This window comes from Podarcis gaigeae, assembly GCF_964106915.1.
Source record: "Podarcis gaigeae genome assembly, chromosome: 8".
NCBI classification, from domain to species: Eukaryota; Metazoa; Chordata; class Lepidosauria; order Squamata; family Lacertidae; genus Podarcis; species Podarcis gaigeae.
This window is the reverse complement of record NC_139684.1, coordinates 68,532,186-68,550,855: the sequence shown is the minus strand read 5'-3', so window position 1 is coordinate 68,550,855 and position 18,670 is coordinate 68,532,186. Positions and strand designations below refer to the sequence as shown.

The following is an 18,670-nucleotide window of genomic DNA, read 5'->3' as shown; positions in this document are numbered from 1 at the left end:
ATGTAGGAAAGTGTCATGCAAATTGATTCCTTTGCTAATTCCTGTATCGTCTTACGCCCCCAACCTCCCCATTGTGAAAAATGCACGTGCTCTCCTTTTGAGACCTCCTAGTCAGAATTAATAAGAAAACTGCTGTTTCTTTATGCCTACCTTTCCCCCCCCAACATTCTGTGTGTCCATGCAGCTATTTTTATGCAACCCACCCAACTCCATCCTGTCCCTGTCCCTAGTGGTCTTGAACGCGGAAAAGTCTTTGGCCCAACTCGCTGGAGACAGTTTACTTACTGTGGCAGACCCCAGGCTAGATTGAAGCTGGTGATTGGCAGATTAAAGCACTTTCCCTTCAGATGGATGTGACTGGCTTCACTGTTCAGGTCTCAAATTCCCTGCATTCCAGGTCCCTTTCTGGTCGCTTTTACTACTTCCCACTTCCTAGTCAAGCAATGAGGCTGTTGTCACAAGTCCAGGCAATGGGAAGGGCCAAGGGACTTTTCCTTGTCAATACCTGTCCTTCCACACTTCCATTCAATCTCCTCCCTCCCACCTCCACCCCATCATTCACACATGCTATAGGTTGGCTTGCTGCCTTTCTGAGGAGTGGCCCATTAATACCTCAGGGCCAAAGCCGGTGCCTGCCACTCTACTCTCTGCCTTCAGTCCAGCCATCATGACAGCATTTTTCCCCGGCTTCCTGATCTCTGTGCTGCTGCTTTTTCAGGAGCAGGGAGTTAATGGGGTCCCTCCTCAGCTGAGAGGTAAGTGATGCAAATGAGCTTTCCATTCCGCCTGGGCCAGCAGGCTAGGGCAACAGAGAAGGGAATTAAAGCATAGCAAGATTTGCGAATTGTGAGAAAATGCATGCATGTCGATTGGCTGAGAGTGTGGATATTCTCCTAGGGCAAGGACACTTGCAAGGCTCTCTTCTCTGTTACTGCTTGCTTCTTTATTTTGGAATTAGCAGCTGAGATGAAGGCACACACACCTAGATCTAACAGAGCAGCAGTATTCATTTTCCTAGTACACACAAGCATCTGTCTTGTTCTCAGACTTTGCCTGTTTCAGGTCCCAGTACAAGAGATTTCATTCTTGTTTGGAGTGAGTCAGGTGCTTCTGTGGGGAAGAACATCTTTTGAGAGACGAGTCATTCAGCTAAGGTTGCAGTCCTAACCCCCATTCCCTGGAAGTAAGCCTTTTTTTTGGATTCAGTAAGACATCTGAGTATGGTTCTGCACTTAGGCAGAAAGAACCAGATGCACAAATATAAGATGGGGGACACCTGGCTTACTAGCAAGTACATCTTCTCCATCTTCTCCATGCAGTAGGTAGGGCACATAGTAACAAATCACCTGGCCATTCCCCCCCTTAGCTCAGTAGGAGGGCAAAAGAAATAGCTTTGCTCAGTGGCAGAACATGCAGACAGTCCTACATCCAATCCCCAGCATCTCCAGATAGGGCTGGGAGACAAACCCTGCAGAGCCACTGCCATTCAGTGTAGACAATACTGTGCTAGATGGACCCATGGTTGGGCTCAGTATAAGGCATCTTCCTATGGCTATTCTTTGAATGACAGTAGCAGTTCAAACAAAGGACCTGAGAGCAGGAATAGTTTGAGCATGACCATCCTTGAAAAAGAATTTCCGTTCACACTGATTCAGTTGTTACAGCTAGTTGTCTCATCCAGAAAACCATGGATGCAGCAGATAGACATGTGTGGGCTATGTCCATAAGTGGCTACCAGGCAAGATAGCTAGAGGGAATTCCTATCTCAGAGTCAATCTTGCATTGAATACCAGTGATGCCATTGTCTTCCTGTCATGCTGTTTCTTGGGCTTTCCAGAGACATTCCACAGTGCTTAGCATATTGTTGCTAGGGAAATGCCAATATCTGCATGCAGAAGTTCCTAAATTTGATCTCCAACATTTCCGGGTAGGATGAAGATGCACTCTGGTCTGAAATCTTGGAGAGCTGCTGCCAGTCGGTGCTGGCAATACTGAGCTAGATGGATCAATGGTCTGACTCAGTATAAAGCAGCTTCCAGTGTGGAATTTTTGGCTCTCCAGTTAGTGCTGAACTATACCTATCATCATATCTATTGGCCGTACTGGGCAGGGCCAGAGGTGACAACTTTTAAATAAGATTGTGGGGGCCCGACATGAGTCATGCATGCAACATTGCAAGGAGTCGGGGGTGGAGCCAAACGCAGCAGCAGCACAGTCCCAGTGGCCAGTGGCTCCCATCCCCCCTTCCCCTGCCACACAAGGGCAGCAGCAGGAGGAGGAGCCACGAGTCATTGAAGCTGTGCCACGCCCAGCACTGTGCTCACCCTCCTCTGCCCTCTGAACAATGGCCAGCCCACCCCCCTCAATAAATAAATAAATAAATAAATACTGGGGAGCCCAAAGTGCTTCAACCCCAAGGAGTTGGTGCCTATGGGTAGGGCTGATGGGAGTTGGAGTCAAATTCTCTGGACGACCACCAATTCCCCATCTCTTCTCTAGATGATCAGCACAAAGCATTATCTAATCACACTTTAGCTTTTCTGGGGGACTAGTCTTGTGATCAAAAAGCAATAAGAACATTTCCAATGTAGGAGATCATCTGCATGCATCAGGTAAGGGAATTTTGCTTTCAGAAGGGGCCAGACAGATGTCTCTGGCTTCTCAGAAGTGCACTAAGTTGATAGCAATCTCCTGTCCCCAGACACAGGTTGCTATGAAGAATACTTCCTCTGAACATGGATACCTGTAGTGGTCATGGGTGACAGACATAGCTAACTTAGTTACAGGGATGGTGAAGTATGGTGGTCACTTCCAGGTTTTTTTTTGTAGGAGGGGTACTTCCTCACTCCTTCATAATGATACCATATGATGCCATCTGAACACAGGCAATGCATACAACCAAGAAAGGCAACCCTAGTAATTTCCCCAAAGCACGTCCAAGTGTTTGCTTTTAGTACATCTTTCAGATGATGGTCTGAAAGATTGCAAAGATTTATCCCAGTTCTCTTGATTTCACTTACTTAGTGGATTGAACAGTAGCAAAATAAAATACAGTGGTACCTTGGGTTAAGTACTTAATTCATTCCAGAGGTCCATTCTTAATCTGAAACTGTTTTTAACCTGAAGCACCACTTTAGCTAATGGGGCCTCCTGCTGCTGCCACGCCACCTCTGCACGGTTTCTGTTCTCATCCTGAAGCAAAGTTCTTAACCCGAGGTACTACTTCTGGGTTAGCGGAGTCTGTAACCTGAAGTGTCTGTAACCGGAAGTGTCTGTAACCCGAGGTACCACTGTAAGGTTTTAAAATAAGGAGGATGCTAAGGTTGCAATCCTGTGCCATCTATATACTTGAGACTCAACCTTACTGAGCTCAGTGGAGCTTACTTCCAAATTTAGTTTTCTCAAGGGCTCTTCATTTTTTTCACATAGGTGTCCAATGTAGGACAAGACCTACAGACCTGCTCTTCATCATTGACAGTTCCCGAAGTGTGCGCCCCAATGAATTTGAGCAAGTCAAGGTCTTCTTGTCCAAGGTCATTGAGTCACTTGATGTGGGACCAAATGCTACACGGGTTGGCGTCATCAACTACGCCAGTGCAGTCAAGAATGAATTGTCCCTCAAGACTCACCGTACCAAGGCCAGCCTGCTGCAAGCTGTTCGCAAGATCGAACCACTCTCCACTGGGACCATGACAGGCCTGGCTATCCAGTTTGCAATCAACAGAGCATTCAGTGAGGTCGAAGGTGCCCGAGTGAGATCTCCAGAGATTAACAAGGTATGGAAACTGTGTGGACTTGCAAGAACCTTTGTGCCTCCTGTTTGCTTTCTAACCTTTCTTGCAAAAATATAAGCTTGGATAAATAGTTCCTGCCAAATGGAATAAGCAGGCTATCTAGGCAGATATGGAGGGGGCTGATTTTATGCTGTATCTGGAGCTGGGGGAGAAATTTGATTTGGTTTGGATTTAAAAGTGAACCTAGCTAATTCACAGTTCCTGAAACAATATGGGAAACAAAACACAGCCATATTTCAACATTTTACTTCTCTGAATTTTGCAGTCAAGTTTTCCACCTAAGCAATGTGTACAATAATTCCTGCACTAGGATAAATGTGCATAGAAATGCATTATTTTAGGGGAAACTGCTTTGCAAAAACCTGTATACGAAGAGGAATTAGCACTAAAATCCTGATGACTTTTCATGAGGACTTCTTTTTTTCATTTTTAAGAATTACATACTGGTGTGGCAATGTGGAGAATGCAGCTTAAGAATGGAAAAAGGAAAAACTGGAATTGAAATTGACAAATTTGCTCATTCCTGGCTGTATCCCTACTCTACACTGCTTTGAAATTGTGGGTTTTAGTGGTATATAAATTTAAAAAATGAAGTAGAAAGTAGCAAAAGAAAAAAGAAAGAAAGCAGCAAGCGACTTCTAGGATGAACTTTGCTTTCTGTACATTTTTGAAAAATATAAGCTTGGAGAGACAGCTGACAAAATAAAACAAAATATGCAGAAATTTTGGCCAACACCTCTATGGAAAGCAGGGGACAAAGAATCTATTAGGGGAAATCCTTTGTCCCGTCCTGTCCCCTAGTGTCTGCTTACTTCAGTTTGCCTGTTCTTTGTAGCAGGAATTCCTGGGAGAGGGATATAATTTCATGCTTGAATGACTGTTTGCAGTCATTTTAATTTACACTTTTGTCCCCACAACGGCCCCCGCTACACCACTTCTGTTTTCTGCTTATCCAATTATTTCCTAATTTCAGCTCCAGGCAGACTCCCCTTGCCAAAGCAACCTGGGTTTTCCTTCTCAGAATGGCCCTTATGTAGAACAAGGTAAAAAGTTTGCCTAAGTCAGGGCACAACTCTGCTTGGGTTTTTAATTTGACCCTTCTATGGAATACCAATTTTGTTAGGGGTGGGTCACAGTTCAGCAGTAGAACATGTGCATTGTGTGCAGAAGGAAGGCCTCACATTCAAACACAGGTAGCAGGTGCTGGGCAAGCGTTTCACCTCATCTCCGTGCCAGTGGAGCGAATTAGGGGTGTGGAGTCTGTGACCCTTCAGAAGTCACTGAGCTCCAACTCCCATCATCCTTGACCATTGGCCATGTTGGCAGGGGCTGATGGGAATTGGAGTCCAACAATAACTGAGAACCTATCCCTATCACTGTAGTAGACTAGCAGCTCAACTCGGCACGGGGCAGCTTCATGTTTCGCTTTCTGAAAAAGCTGGAAAGACATTTGAGTGGAGCTCTGGAATGTCATTAAATTCAGATATCCACAGAATCTGTCCAAAAAAGACCCCCCTGATGAGCTCATCTGAGCTGTTCAAAGAGATGATTTTCAGGGCACAATGGTTGTTTTTAAGTCCACTCTTCCAATTAGCATTTGGACTTCTTTTTAAAAAGTATATCTGTACAAGTTATCACGGAAAAACCTAATATGAGAACAGGGAGGTGAGAAAAAATGGGGAAGTGATAAGCTGGGAAATGGGATAAGATGAAACAGTAGCTGTTTACACAGGGCTAAGTCAGGCTATTTTGGTGCTGTGAGGGTGAGCTACCAAAAACAATAGCACATGAAGCTACTTAATATCAGCTATTTTAACTCAGCATTGCCTACACTGACTGGTAGCAGCTTTCCAGGGTTTAAGGCAGAGGACATTCCCAAGCCTAACTGGGGACACCAAAGATTGAACCCTTTTGCCTTCTTTAATTGCCTTCTTTAATTCACTTGGGGAGTAGGAGAACAACTTTGCAGCTGCCTCTGGGCTTGAATGGCTGGAGAAGAGTGAGCTTTGGTTATGAGAGGAAAGGGAACTTGATAGAAGGAATAACATGTGGTTGCCCAGAAATGCTTTTATTTATTTATTTTTACTTCCACTCAGTACAAACTCAAGTCACTTCTTAAGCAAAACTGTCATTTCAGAAGTAAAGCTGCTGCCGTAATGCCATCGCTCCTGGCTCGCTTTTCATTTAATGTAGCAAGGGTCTTGCATTGTGAAGTTAATGTAGTGTAAGTGGCTTTTTTATAGCTGTGTTATAGATACAAGCCGTGCTTTTTCTTTCTTTCTGGGGTGTTCAAGGGTACACAGTACCAGCATAAGGGTACACAGTACCAGCATCTTTTTTTCCCTCGAGAAGAAAAGCACTGGTTAAAAGTGTGGCAGTTACTCTAACAACTTCATGGTGAGTACTGACACATTTTATTCTGGAAGAAAAGAGACGGATAACAACTCTTCAATTATGTCTCACAGGAGGCTGACTTAGACTGAATCAGACTATCAATCCATCTAGGCCATGGGTAGGCAAACTAAAGCCCAGGGCCCGGATCTGGCCCAATCGCCATCTCAATCCGGCCCATGGATGGTCCGGGAATCAGCGTGTTTTTACATGAATAGAATGTGCCCTTTTATTTAAAATACATCTCTGGGTTATTTGTGGGGCATAGGAATTCGTTCTTTTCCTTTCCCCAAAATATAGTCCGGCCCCCCACAAGGTCTGAGGGACAGTGGACGGACCCCCTGCTGAAAAGGTTTGCTGATCCCTGATCTAGGCTAATGTTGTCTGTACAGTGGTACCTTGGGTTAAGTACTTAATTCATTCCGGAGGTCCATACTTAACCTGAAACTGTTCTTAACCTAAAGCACCACTTTAGCTAATGGGGCCTCCTGCTGCTGCTGTGCCACCAGAGCACGATTTCTGTTCTCATCCTGAAGCAAAGTTCTTAACCTGAAGCACTATTTCTGGCTTAGCGGAGTCTGTAACCTGAAGCATATGTAACCCGAGGTACCACTGTACTTCCTGGTAGTGGCTCTCCAGGATTTAAGAGAGGAGCATCTCCTGGAAGTACTGCCTTGGAGATGCGGCGTATTGAACCTGGGACATTTGGCATGCAAAGCCCTTCTCTGGATGGCCATTCAATCTTCAGTGAAGCAGAAGTGGTGATTCTCCTTCACTGGGTTTTTAAAGAAGAGGTTGGAAGACCACCTGTTACGGATTCCTTAGCTGTAGTTTCTGCATTGCAGGGTGTTGGACTAAGTACCATTGGGGTCTTTTCCAACTCTGCAGTTTTATGATTTTCTGATTCTATATGAGACTAAACTTTGCTTGGAGTAGACCTGCTGATTTTTTTTTAAAAAAGATATTTATTGAAATTTTCAAAAAAACAAGAAAAAACAAAAGAAAAATTAAAAACACATAGCATTTACATTCCTTATTTTCAATAACATTTTTCCCTGACTTCCCCACACCTCCCCTTCTTGTATTCCAGTTCCAATTGTTAGCTCAGCAAGTTCTTGTCCCCAAATTTTGCCTTATTATATTTAATTCATTTTAATTAACCAATTTTAACTTATAAACCTCAATTTGTACGTCAATGCTCATTCTTTAAACCCTTTTCTAAAGTCGACCCAAGTTCCCTTCCACGAATTTCCCAATTTTTATACTGATAACGAAGCAGAATAAAAAGAAACAAAATGTAATTGTACACCCTTTGGATTCCCAAAATCCCACCCCCCCCTTTCCCGGTTTTGATCCCCAACAAGTGTCCATCAGTCTATCAATTATCAGCCTGGAGACCTCACGTCCGAGGCTCTTAATTCTCTCTCAATTCTCTCTCAATTTTTAGGTGGATTATTTTTGAAACGTGGAAAGCAGCTTCCAGTCTCTGTTTTCAGGTTTTCATAACCTGCAGGGCGAAACATCCCCAGACTGTATTATTTTCCCTTTTTACAGGGATAGAAAAGGTGCCGAAATAAATATATTGTTACATACCGTTGGAGGGGCCTTTTAGCTTGCTGAAAGGAACTCTGTGGACTGTGGAGGTCTTTGTCCTTTAGGAGAGTGAAAGAGCCCCATCTCGGCTGACAACCCCTCACCTTTAAACCCATTGAGTTTAAATTTCACGGTGACATGGCTTAAGTGTATTCCAAGCCATTAGGTTTAGCATAATATCATTTTATGAAAAGACAATATACAGCATTGTGTCTGCCAGGTTGGCCATGTGTTCTACTTTAGAGAGGACAGCCCTCTGTTCAGAGGCATCCTCTATTTGAAAGGCTGCTCAAGTCCACCTTAAACTTAAAGAGCAGGGTTATGTACAGCTCTCCCTCCACCCCTGCAATCTGGTTCCAGGTTCAATCTAGTGTTTTGCAGTAGCCCCAAAATGACCTGGGACAATCCAGGGATGAACCAACACAGTTCCGGGCCCCAAATCAATTTGGGCTGTTGGGTTTGGAGGGTTTTAGTATGCATATAAAAAGGTAAAGGGACCCCTGACCATTAGGTCCAGTTGTGACTGACTCTGGGGTTGCGGTGCTCATCTCGCTTTAGTGGCCGAGGGAGCCGGCGTACAGCTTCCGGGTCATGTGGCCAGCATGACTAAGTCGCTTCTGGCAAACCAGAGCAGCACACGGAAACGCTGTTTACCTTTCCGCCAGAGTGGTACCTATTTATCTACTTGCACTTTGATGTGCTTTCGAACTGCTAGGTTGGCAGGAGCAGGGACCGAGCAGCGGGAGCTCACCCCATCATGGGGATTCGAACCACCAACCTTCTGATCAGCAAGTCCTAGGCTCTGTGGTGTAACCCACAGTGCCACCCGCATCCCTTACAGTGGTATAAGAGGGCTTTAAAAGTATGGCATGGATGTGACCTACGCCCATAACAAACGTAGGCTTACATAATAAATTGAACAGGCTCTTTGAACTTTGTGGCTCCTTTACCTAAAGGCTTTAAAGAGATAGATGGAAATTTACGGAAGGAATATCCTGGAAAGATCCGGGGGAAGGCAGCTCCTTAGAAGGCTACAGTCCTTATGATGAATGTGGATATACTATTAGTAAATTGCTTTTTCCTGTGTTGTGGGATATGAAGGAAGTTGGCTTTTTCCTTAGCTGCATGAGATTTCAACACCCAGAAGAAATCTTTCTTTAAAAAATTGGTCTGTTTTCTGACCTGTGCCAAAATGAACTGGAAAAAGTGACAAGACCCAGATTTACCTGCCTTGCCAAGAGTTTGACTCCCTCCCCTCCCCTCTTTTCCTTTACGTGTTGTGTTTTTTTTTTTAATCACGTAAGCCAGCAAGCAGGGGGCAGTCTTGTTTTAACTATGTAAGCCACTCTGAAAAGCTTAATGGCACATGCTCTAAATAAATAGTAAACAAATTGCAATATTTTTGGAAGTGGGGTTGAAACTGCTGTGTAAAAGTCTCTGTCATATTGTGGAAGGCTGATTTTGATTTGTTTTAATTGACAAGTTGAAAACCACCACCCACCTCTCTCTCTCTCTCTCTCTCTCTCTCTCTCTCTCTCTCACACACACACACACACACACACAGACACACAAACATTCTGTGTGCAAGGGAAGCCCCTCTACTTCGTGTCTCCCCCACCCAATTTGTTAAATAAATGGCTCTCTCTTCTGGCAAACAAGGGGCATTGCACTGCGTGCTATAATCCTTTATCAGTTTTAAGGAGCAAAAAACAGGGTACATTGTAGCCATATGCGATGAAGCCTTGAATACAATGGAAAGTGCCTTTGGGAAGTGTGGTTTGCATGTAGGAAGGGACAGGACAGGAAAGAGCGCATAACCCTTCCCCTGCCAGTTGCTTTCAACTTGAAACTAAGGGTTCATCTACAATAGTGGCATGCAGTGAAATTTTTCAGAGGGGAACAGTTAAAGCCAGAGGCTCCAGCTTGTGAGGATGATTGGGGGTTCCTGACATCATGCGTGTGGTGTCTCAACATCACACACATGAGCATTGCACCTCCCTCCCTAAGCTGGGCAGAAGCTTCCCGGGGCTTTGGGAAGAAGGTGCTAGGCATTAATACGTTAGGGGTCTAGCCTAGTCCCCTAGTCCACTGACAGCACACAACTGATTCACACTTAGCTTTTGCCCTATGCTGTCTAGGCACAGGTCCATGCTTTAAAACTGTGTGTCTGAGTGCATATATATATAAATGCAAACACGAGTTAAACCTGCTTAAACCAAAGACCCCACGTTGCTCAGTCACTTTGCTTGTTTAGTCTTCAGTCACGTGGTTTTTGGTTTCTTGGAAAGTATGATTATAAGCCTTCTAAGTCCTCCAGACAATATTTACCATATATATACACGCTTGCTGGCGATCCATGTGGCGATTCCTGGATCGTCCGCAGGCTGGATCCAGAAGGCAATTGGGTCTGATTCGGCTCATGGGCCTTAATTTGCCGACCCATGTGCTTCAGGATAGATGCCATCCAAGTGAAGGCAGAATTAGGAAGGTTGTGACCTGGCTGCCTGAAATATATCTCCCTATAGGAACCTGCCTAGGTGCTAAGATGCTCAAGTGAGCACTATCTCTTGGTCCCATCATCATCAGAAGCCTGGTTGGTGGTGACACAAGAAAGAGCCTTTTTTGTAGCTGCTGCCATACCGTGAAATTCCCTCTCAAGAGGTGAGATTATCTCCCTCCTTGCTCTCTTTCCACCAAAAGGCTAAGACCTTCCTATTTTGTTGTTGTTTAGTCGTTTAGTTGTGTCCGACTCTTCGTGACCCCATGGACCAGAGCACTCCAGGCACTCCCGTCTTCCACTGCCTCCCTATTTTAGACAGGCCTTTAGATACTAAGGAGCAAACAATACTGACCACTGGGCTGCTGTCAGGGCAAATTGCACTTTAACTACTGTTTTAAAATGTGTGGTCATGCATTTTGATTATTATTTTCACTAGTTCGCTTTATTACTCTGAATTTTGTAATTGATGTTTTGAACCATTGCAAGCCACCCTGAACCCCAGGACAGAAATATAGTAATAAAATAAAATGAATGAATGGATAAGCAGTACTGCGTGCAGCCGGAGAGTCCTTTGCCACTCTCTTACCCACAGGTAGCCATTGTAGTGACAGATGGACGCCCCCAGGATGGGGTGAAGGATGTGTCAGCGAGGGCCCGAGCTCTTGGGATTGAAATTTTTGCCATTGGCGTGGGCCGTGTGGACATGCACACTTTGCGGCAGATGGCCAGCCCACCTCTGGATGAACATGTGGATTATGTGGAGAGCTACAGTGTCATTGAGAAGCTGACCAAGAAGTTTCAGGAGGCATTCTGCGGTAAGTTGTTAAGGAAGTCTTGTGCTGCGAAATAAGAGGTTGCATCCAAATTAGTCAGAGCAGACCCATTGAAATTAAAGGGCACAACTTATGGAACTTATATGTGGTGGACCTGTAAAAAGGTAAAAGAGTATTGGGAAATAATTCATAATGAATTGAAAAAAATGTTTTTAAACAACAACAACAAAAAAAAAAACTGGAGTCATTTTTGTTGGGGATAACTCAGACAGAAATTCTCAGGTGTCAGAAAAAGTTATTTATGTATGCTACTACTGTGACCCATGTTTTGTTAGCCCAAAAATGGAAAATGAGAGAGATCCCAACTAAAAAAGAATGGCAACTTAAACTGATGGAATATGTGCAGCTTGCAAACCTAACATATAGAATAAGAGAACAAGAAGAACATACGTTTAAAGAAGATTGGAAAATGTTTATTGAATATATGGGGGGAAAATTGTGTACACTTGAAAACGTTGGCAGCATTAAGATAAATTCAACAGTGTAAATAAGTTTTGATGGATGCAATAATGGAATATTGAATGCTTTAGTTTATGTAAAATATGCAGGAATTTATGTATATGTATGTATATATATATATGAAATTAAAAGGCACAACTAACTTAGGGAAATTAATTTCCATGGGTCTACTCTAAGTAGAACTTGGTTGGATACAACCCAAGGGCCAGAGACTGTTCTGACCCTCAGCGCAAGAAGCAAAGTTGTACATTGGAAATTACCAAGCAAAAGAAACTCATGTAATCCACTTTTGGTACAAGGCTTCACAAAGCATGTATTTTTGGACCACAACTCCCATCAGTCTTCACCAGCATGGCCAATAGTCAGGGGTGATGGGAGTTGTGGTCCAAAACATCTGGAGGGTGCCAGCAGGGCCAGCACAAGTCATTTTCCCACTGTAGGCAAAATGCCTCAACTCCACCCCAACAATGATGCCATCCCATTGCAAATCCAGATCCTCCCACCCCCTCTCTGACCCCTTTCTCGCACCCATGCTGCTGCCAGTCCCATCAGCACAACTGTACCCTCACGGCCACCTGTGTCCATGCAATCAAAATAGTGGATGGAAGTGTTCCAATGCCTTTGGTTTCTTAGAATTCCTGAGCAATGTCAGGTACTTTCCGCCAGTATAAATATATGTTTTAACATTGCATGTTATTACTTTGCAGCTGTGTCAGACCTGTGTGCCACTGGAGACCACGATTGCCAGCAGATCTGTGTCAGTACAGGGGCTTCTTATACCTGTGCATGTAAAGAGGGGTTCACGCTTAACACTGATGGAAAAACCTGCAGTGGTAAATAATGTTGTTTTCAGCTTGGTAGAGTGGGCCAATGTTTTGAATGCATGCAAATTTCAACGTTCAGGAAGCATGCCATCTTCCTGATCTTAATCTCAAGTTTGCAAGCATACACGTGACATGAAATATGCAGGCTGTTTAATTGCTCTTCATATCCCTCCTCGCCACTGCTTGAGGGGTTCATCTGGAACCATGGTTTTGGTCACCAGCGGTTGTAGATGACATGCTTTAAGCAGGGTGTTGCAGACCAGGGATGGGGCACCTGTGGTCCTCCAGATGTTGTTGGACTCCCAACTCCCATCTTCCCAAACAACATGGCCACTCTCTAGGGATGATGGGAGTTGTAGTTTAACAAAATCTGAAGAGCCACAACTGCTCCATCTTTACTGAGGACAAATGGGAATGAGTTCAGAGGAGGGCAATGAAGATGGTCAGGAGTATGGAAAACAAGTCATATGACAAAAGGTTGAAAGAACTGGGTAGTTTTAGGCTGGAGAAGAGAAGGCCACAGGGGAACCTGATAGTACTCTTCTAATACCTAAAGAGTTTTCGCATAGAAGAAGGCAAAGATTTGCTCTCTGCAGACCACAAGGGAACAACTAGATCTAATTGGCTTAAGTTAAGAATGGGGGAGAAATTAAATTTTGTTTGCATTTTTGTGAGAAACTAATTAACTCACACTTTGAAATTGACACTTATCCAAAAGTTGCATTGCAGTTCACTAATGTATAAAAAGTGCATTGTATCAGGGAAAAGTGCTGGGAACACAATCTTGCAGGGGGAAAAGATGCCCTTGGTGAACCTTAGAGGTAGTCCAGATATTTTGGACTCCAACTCCCATCAGTCCCAGCCTGCATGGCCAAGATTAGACATGATGGGAGTTGTAGTCTCAGAGAGTCTCGAGAGCACTACATGTGCTGCCTCTGCACTAAAGACTCATGAGCTGCATATTCATGCAATATTCTCCCTCCATGAGCACATTGCGACACTTGTCCAAGAAGCAGGTCCTTTCCTCTAGTTTAGATCACTTACATTGTTTCTGTGTCTCTTAAACCATCATTTCCTTGGACTTCCATGTGCCAGGAGAGTCATAGGTAGGGTGGATTAGGGGCTATATTTGCAATGAGGTGATACAAGCAGCTCATTCTCACAGGGCCATAGGCCTGCTGCTGCATGAATGCTTTGTTCAGAGCACTCCCTGCAAAACCTCCTTTCCCCCTCCACAAGCATAACTACATTGCTTGCGTCACTTCTGGAATCCTTAAGTAACCTTCTCCAATGGCCTCCAAAGAGCTGTAAAAGCAACAAGGAGTATAGATTGCCCAGTTTAAAACTTTGCACCAACTTCCCCTGGCAGAACAAGGTGACCACTGAAATGTATAACCTCCTTGAGTAAACTTTAGAAAAACCTAGCCAGTGGCTGAACTAGGAATAGTATCCAATAGCTGAAACACAACCAACTCAGTTTTGGGAAGCTGGGATTTGGGACGGTTCCATAACACAAAAGAGAGAGAAGTAGACTGGATCAATATCTAACATCTCGAACGCATGCCAGTCGAAATGACTTTCCCTCATTTCCTTTCTGAAAAGGAGTACTTTCAAGAGCTGATGCTTACATAGCCTTTGAGTTTCTCTTGTGCTTTGTATCTCATTTTCAAGAGACCGGAGGGGGTCAAACAAGGTGAGACGTAAATTATGGACACAGCTTCTCCCTGATCCAGATTGGAGCTTTGACATAGTGTTGTATTATACGGATGGTTCTAACACTGCACCTGGCCCAAGGTCCTGTCTGAATCACACTTTATCTCTGTGCCTGCTGTTTGCATTAGAATGTAAGCTCCCATTTGCCCCAATGGAAGCTTTTGGTCTAGTACAAACAAGGGCCCTGCCCCCCCCATCTAGCTTGGGATTGCAACAGAGGGGAAAGGGTTAAAGCCTCACTGCAACCAGTATGGATTAGGACCTGCTTGCCTGCTATTTACCATGGAAATCGATCACACTGGCCTAAGTTACAGACTCTCCAAATGTCCCTGTTTTCCAGGGAAAGTCCCAGATTAACAGAAGCTGTCCCAGTTTCTGATTTGATCCCAGAATGTCCCACTTTTCCATAGGACATCCCTATTTTCATTGGAGAAATGTTGGAGGGGATGGAATAGGATTTCCCTACTCTCATTGGAGAAATGTTGAAGGGTAGGAATTTAACCCACTGAGTTTGATGGAACTAAATGGGACTGTGGCCCTTCAGTTGTTGCTGAATTCCAGATCCCATCATCTCTGACCATGTAACATCTGGAGGACAACCGTTTCTTTATATATGGAATAAAGAATGTTGACTTAATCAGCCATGTATGTTGGCTAAATTCAGCCTTTAAAACAGGGATGGGGAACATCAGGCCTCAGTGTTATATTCAGCCCCCCAACCTCTATATATGGCCCTTGAGACTCTCCCCAGGCCACAAACCCTTCAGAGACACAGTCCCTCACCAACCCCACCATGCAACTGCCTTGAGTGTTTTTGTCTGGTTGCGAATGCATTCTTGAACTCTGGGAATGCTTCTTGCTTACATGGATGGAGCATAGAGATGGCTGTGTGAGCTCCTGTAGAAACTAAGGCTGTGCAACTGGTCTAGCTGAATCCTGGATCCTGAACTGATTTGGGCCAATCTGAGTTGACCTGAGGTTCAGCTGGAATGAGTTAAGGCAGCCCCAGATCACCACCCAGAGCAAGAAGGGAATGTGGCCTTCATAATTGAAAAGGGTCCCCCCTCATTTTAAAAAGTGTGTTTCTTTAAATGAAAAAGATGACTAGCTCCAGCTTTCTGGTCCCCCTCCCCACTTCTCTTCTCCCTAGCCTGCAGTGGAGGAGGCGCCACGGACCTTGTCTTCCTGATTGATGGGTCAAAGAGTGTGAGGCCAGAGAACTTTGAGCTGGTGAAGAGGTTCATCAACCAGATAGTGGATTCCCTAGATGTGTCGGACAGGAATGCACATGTGGGCCTGGTCCAATATTCTAGTTCAGTAAGGCAGGAATTTCCACTGGGGCAATACAAGAACAAGAAGGACATCAAAGCAGCAGTGAGAAGGATGTCTTACATGGAGAAAGGCACCATGACTGGCCAAGCTTTGAAATTCCTAGTGGACAGTTCCTTTGCCATCTCCAGCGGTGCAAGGCCTGGAGTCCCCAAGGTAGCAATTGTCTTCACTGATGGCCGGTCACAAGATTACATCAATGATGCTGCCAAGAAAGCCAAAGAACTAGGTAGGTTTTCATAATTTAGTACCACTGTTTTGCGATGGCCTGATTAAGAAATAATGGCCTGTATTCAAAATTAGTCATACTTGGAGCAGACACACTGAAGTGAAAGGGCATGACTAACCTAGGTCCATTCATTTCAATGAGTCTCCTCTGAGTATGTCTAATGTTGGATACAACCTAATGATCTCAGTCTCATAAACCATGGTTTCTTAGACCAAGAATGAGTTATACATATGTGCTCACTTTTCCCCTTGCCTCCTTCTATCTCTTATGCACCAGTTTGCAAGACTTTCAAGGTTTATTAAACCAGAGTTTCCCACTGTATCCAAACCAGAAAACTGTAGTTTCCAAACTAGGATATGCAACTGGGGTTATATTCTGGTTTCCTGGTTTATAAACAAAGATTAAACCACAGTGTGGTGCATTAAAGACTGAATGCTAAACCATAGTTTAAGGCTACATGAAGGAAACGAATTAAGAGTCAGGGTCATACATTCTGACCTCCTCTCCCCACTTTGCTTTGAGGAGAATAGAAGTGTGTGTGTGTCCTGGCTTAAAGTACCCAGGAAGGTTTTTTGGGTTAGATTTGAACTGGGGAAACTGGTTAGTTTAAGCTGTGGTTTGTTAACAAGGCAGGATAAAAACCCGCCTCTAGCTCACACATAACTAGAAACTCTGCTTAGTTTATACCAGAACACAGATACTTCTGATTCCTTCTTTGTGTCAGAGGAGGAGAGCACAGCATGTGAGTCCACAGCTCATGTTTGCTCATTCACATAGCGCTAAACCATGGTTTACTGTCGTGTTCCTCAGCCTGGCATATAAGTCTTGGTTGTTCTTTCACAAAGCAGATCAGCAGTTTAGCAATTCTTGCTTGTTCCAGGTTACAAGATGTTCGCTGTTGGAGTAGGCAATGCTGTTGAAGACGAACTCAAAGAAATTGCCTCAGATCCGGTGGGAGAGCATTACTTTTACACTGCTGATTTCAGAACCATCAACCAAATTGGAAAGAAACTACAAAGTAAAATCTGTGTTGGTAAGGAAGGTCATGCCTGGTATGTTTACAGCACAATCCTTTAACCCTGGCTACCCTGGCAAATAAATGTGCAACATGAGGCACAATAACTACTATGGCAGTACAGCCTAGAGACACCACGAACCCATACAGTCCATTGGCAGGGGGCGGTATGAGCAGCAAGGGAGGTTCCTCTGACTCAGCCTTCCCCTTTATGCTGCCCTCCAGATGGTTTGGAGTACAACTTCTATAATCCCTAAGCATTGCTCATGTTGGCTGAGGGTGATGGGAGTTGTAGTCCAAACCATCTGGAGGGCAGCAGCAGGTTGGAGAAGACTGATCTAACACAACCCCTTTGTCCAAGAAAAAATGATGGAGGAACAGAGTCAACACCCACACCCACACCCACACCCACCCCTCCTTGCTTTACTGGCAAGAAATTCAGGGCAGTGCATGTGTCTTTAACCATTATCCCAAAACCTCTATGAGCTTTCTGCTGGTAAGAGCTGTTTGATGGTGGAACGGACTCCCTCAGAAGGTGGTGGACTCTTCTTCCTTGGAGGTTTTTCAGCACAGGTTAGACGGCCATCTGTCTTGGATGCTTTAGTTGAGATTCCTGCATTGGGTTCCCTTCCAGTTCTATGATTCTAAGTGCTTCCACTGATGTCCAGCCAGGATAATCTATCCAGTGTATGATTCATTGAATGGCTTTGTTTTCTCTTCCTCAGAAGAAGATCCATGCGAATGTGAAGCCATTGTGAAGTTCCAGACAAAGGTAGACAACCTCATAAAGGCACTGACACGGAAACATATCCTTTGAGAGCTATTTGGGAAAGAGTGTATTTTGGGCGTGTGCTGAGTTGTTTATGGAAGGAATAAACTTTAGGTTACTGGGTGAGCCACCTCTCTGGGAAATCAAATAGGTGGCCGGATGGTAACACTTGTTTTTCTAGGTAGGTTCATCAGTTGATAGGGATGGTGGAGAATTCCTACAAAAAGGGAAACAAACAGAAAATGCTGATATTTGTTTATTTGTTGCATACTCAGAACAGAAATAAACCAAGTGGATATGGCCAGCATTTGTTGTTGTTTATTTCACCCACAAGTGATGCATAACAGATTATATTAGCTTTCTCCATTTCCATTTTGTTTCCTTTGCATTGAAATGAATGGGGTGGAATAACCTAATGACAGCAGTATAGATGTAAATTTGCCATAGCAGACAATAACATAGCTTTGGGTGGAAGATGAACTGCAGTGGAATAGAAACATTGCTGCATGCATTGAAGACAGGGTGGAATGGGAAACTATGCCTTCTTACACCCCTAGTTGCAAAGGAGGATGGGCTTTTCTATCTTCAATGCTGATGCAGAAGAGGAAAGTTGAGCATTTCCAACTTTCTCAATTCTGCATAACAAGTGGCTCTTGTTAAAATCCCCATTTCCCATAAGAGCCAGAACATGCAGCAGTACTCAGCAGTACTGAGCACAGGAGTACTGAGCTAGACGGAACACTGGGTCTAATGCAGCTTCTTGCATTGTGTCCAACTATTCTGAGCCAGCACTATTTGGGGGGATTTTTTTAAAATCCAACTGATCTAAATCAGCCTAAACCTTTCAGAGGCTTTTCGTCTCTACACTTCTCTGAAATAACCCAGGACTGTTCCTTAATTCTTGCTCACTGGAAGCCGTGTCAAAGAAGCTTGCCGCCCTAGAAAACAGGATCACCGTTTAAAAAGCGGAATCATTTCATCTCCTTCCCAACTCAAAATAAACACGCCAGAAGACCCTGACAGATGTGGATGCGCAGGTCTTCTCCAGTGCTGACTATACTTCTTTTTGAGAAGGAGGAAAATTTGTGATGGTATACAGGTCATGGTAATGCACTAGAAGTCCATGTGTTACCAAACACCATTAAACTTTCCTCGCACCATAGAATATGCATATATCAAATACCCGGAGAATTTGTTTTAATCAAAAGCTTAATATATACA

The 18,670-nt window shown here is 44.1% G+C and overlaps 1 protein-coding gene across 1 annotated transcript; it reads left to right on the top strand.

The window, feature by feature from the left end:
* Window positions 1-522: 522 nt before the first annotated feature.
* On the top strand, window positions 523-17,497 carry MATN1 (matrilin 1; the record flags this gene model as incomplete). The annotated part of the gene is made up of 7 exons (XM_083750867.1): window positions 523-755; window positions 3,430-3,776; window positions 10,871-11,093; window positions 12,278-12,403; window positions 15,258-15,665; window positions 16,546-16,698; window positions 17,406-17,497. Exons 1-7 carry the CDS (start codon window positions 668-670, stop codon window positions 17,495-17,497), a joined length of 1,437 nt encoding a protein of 478 aa, XP_083606993.1. The 5' UTR covers window positions 523-667.
* Window positions 17,498-18,670: the final 1,173 nt, after the last annotated feature.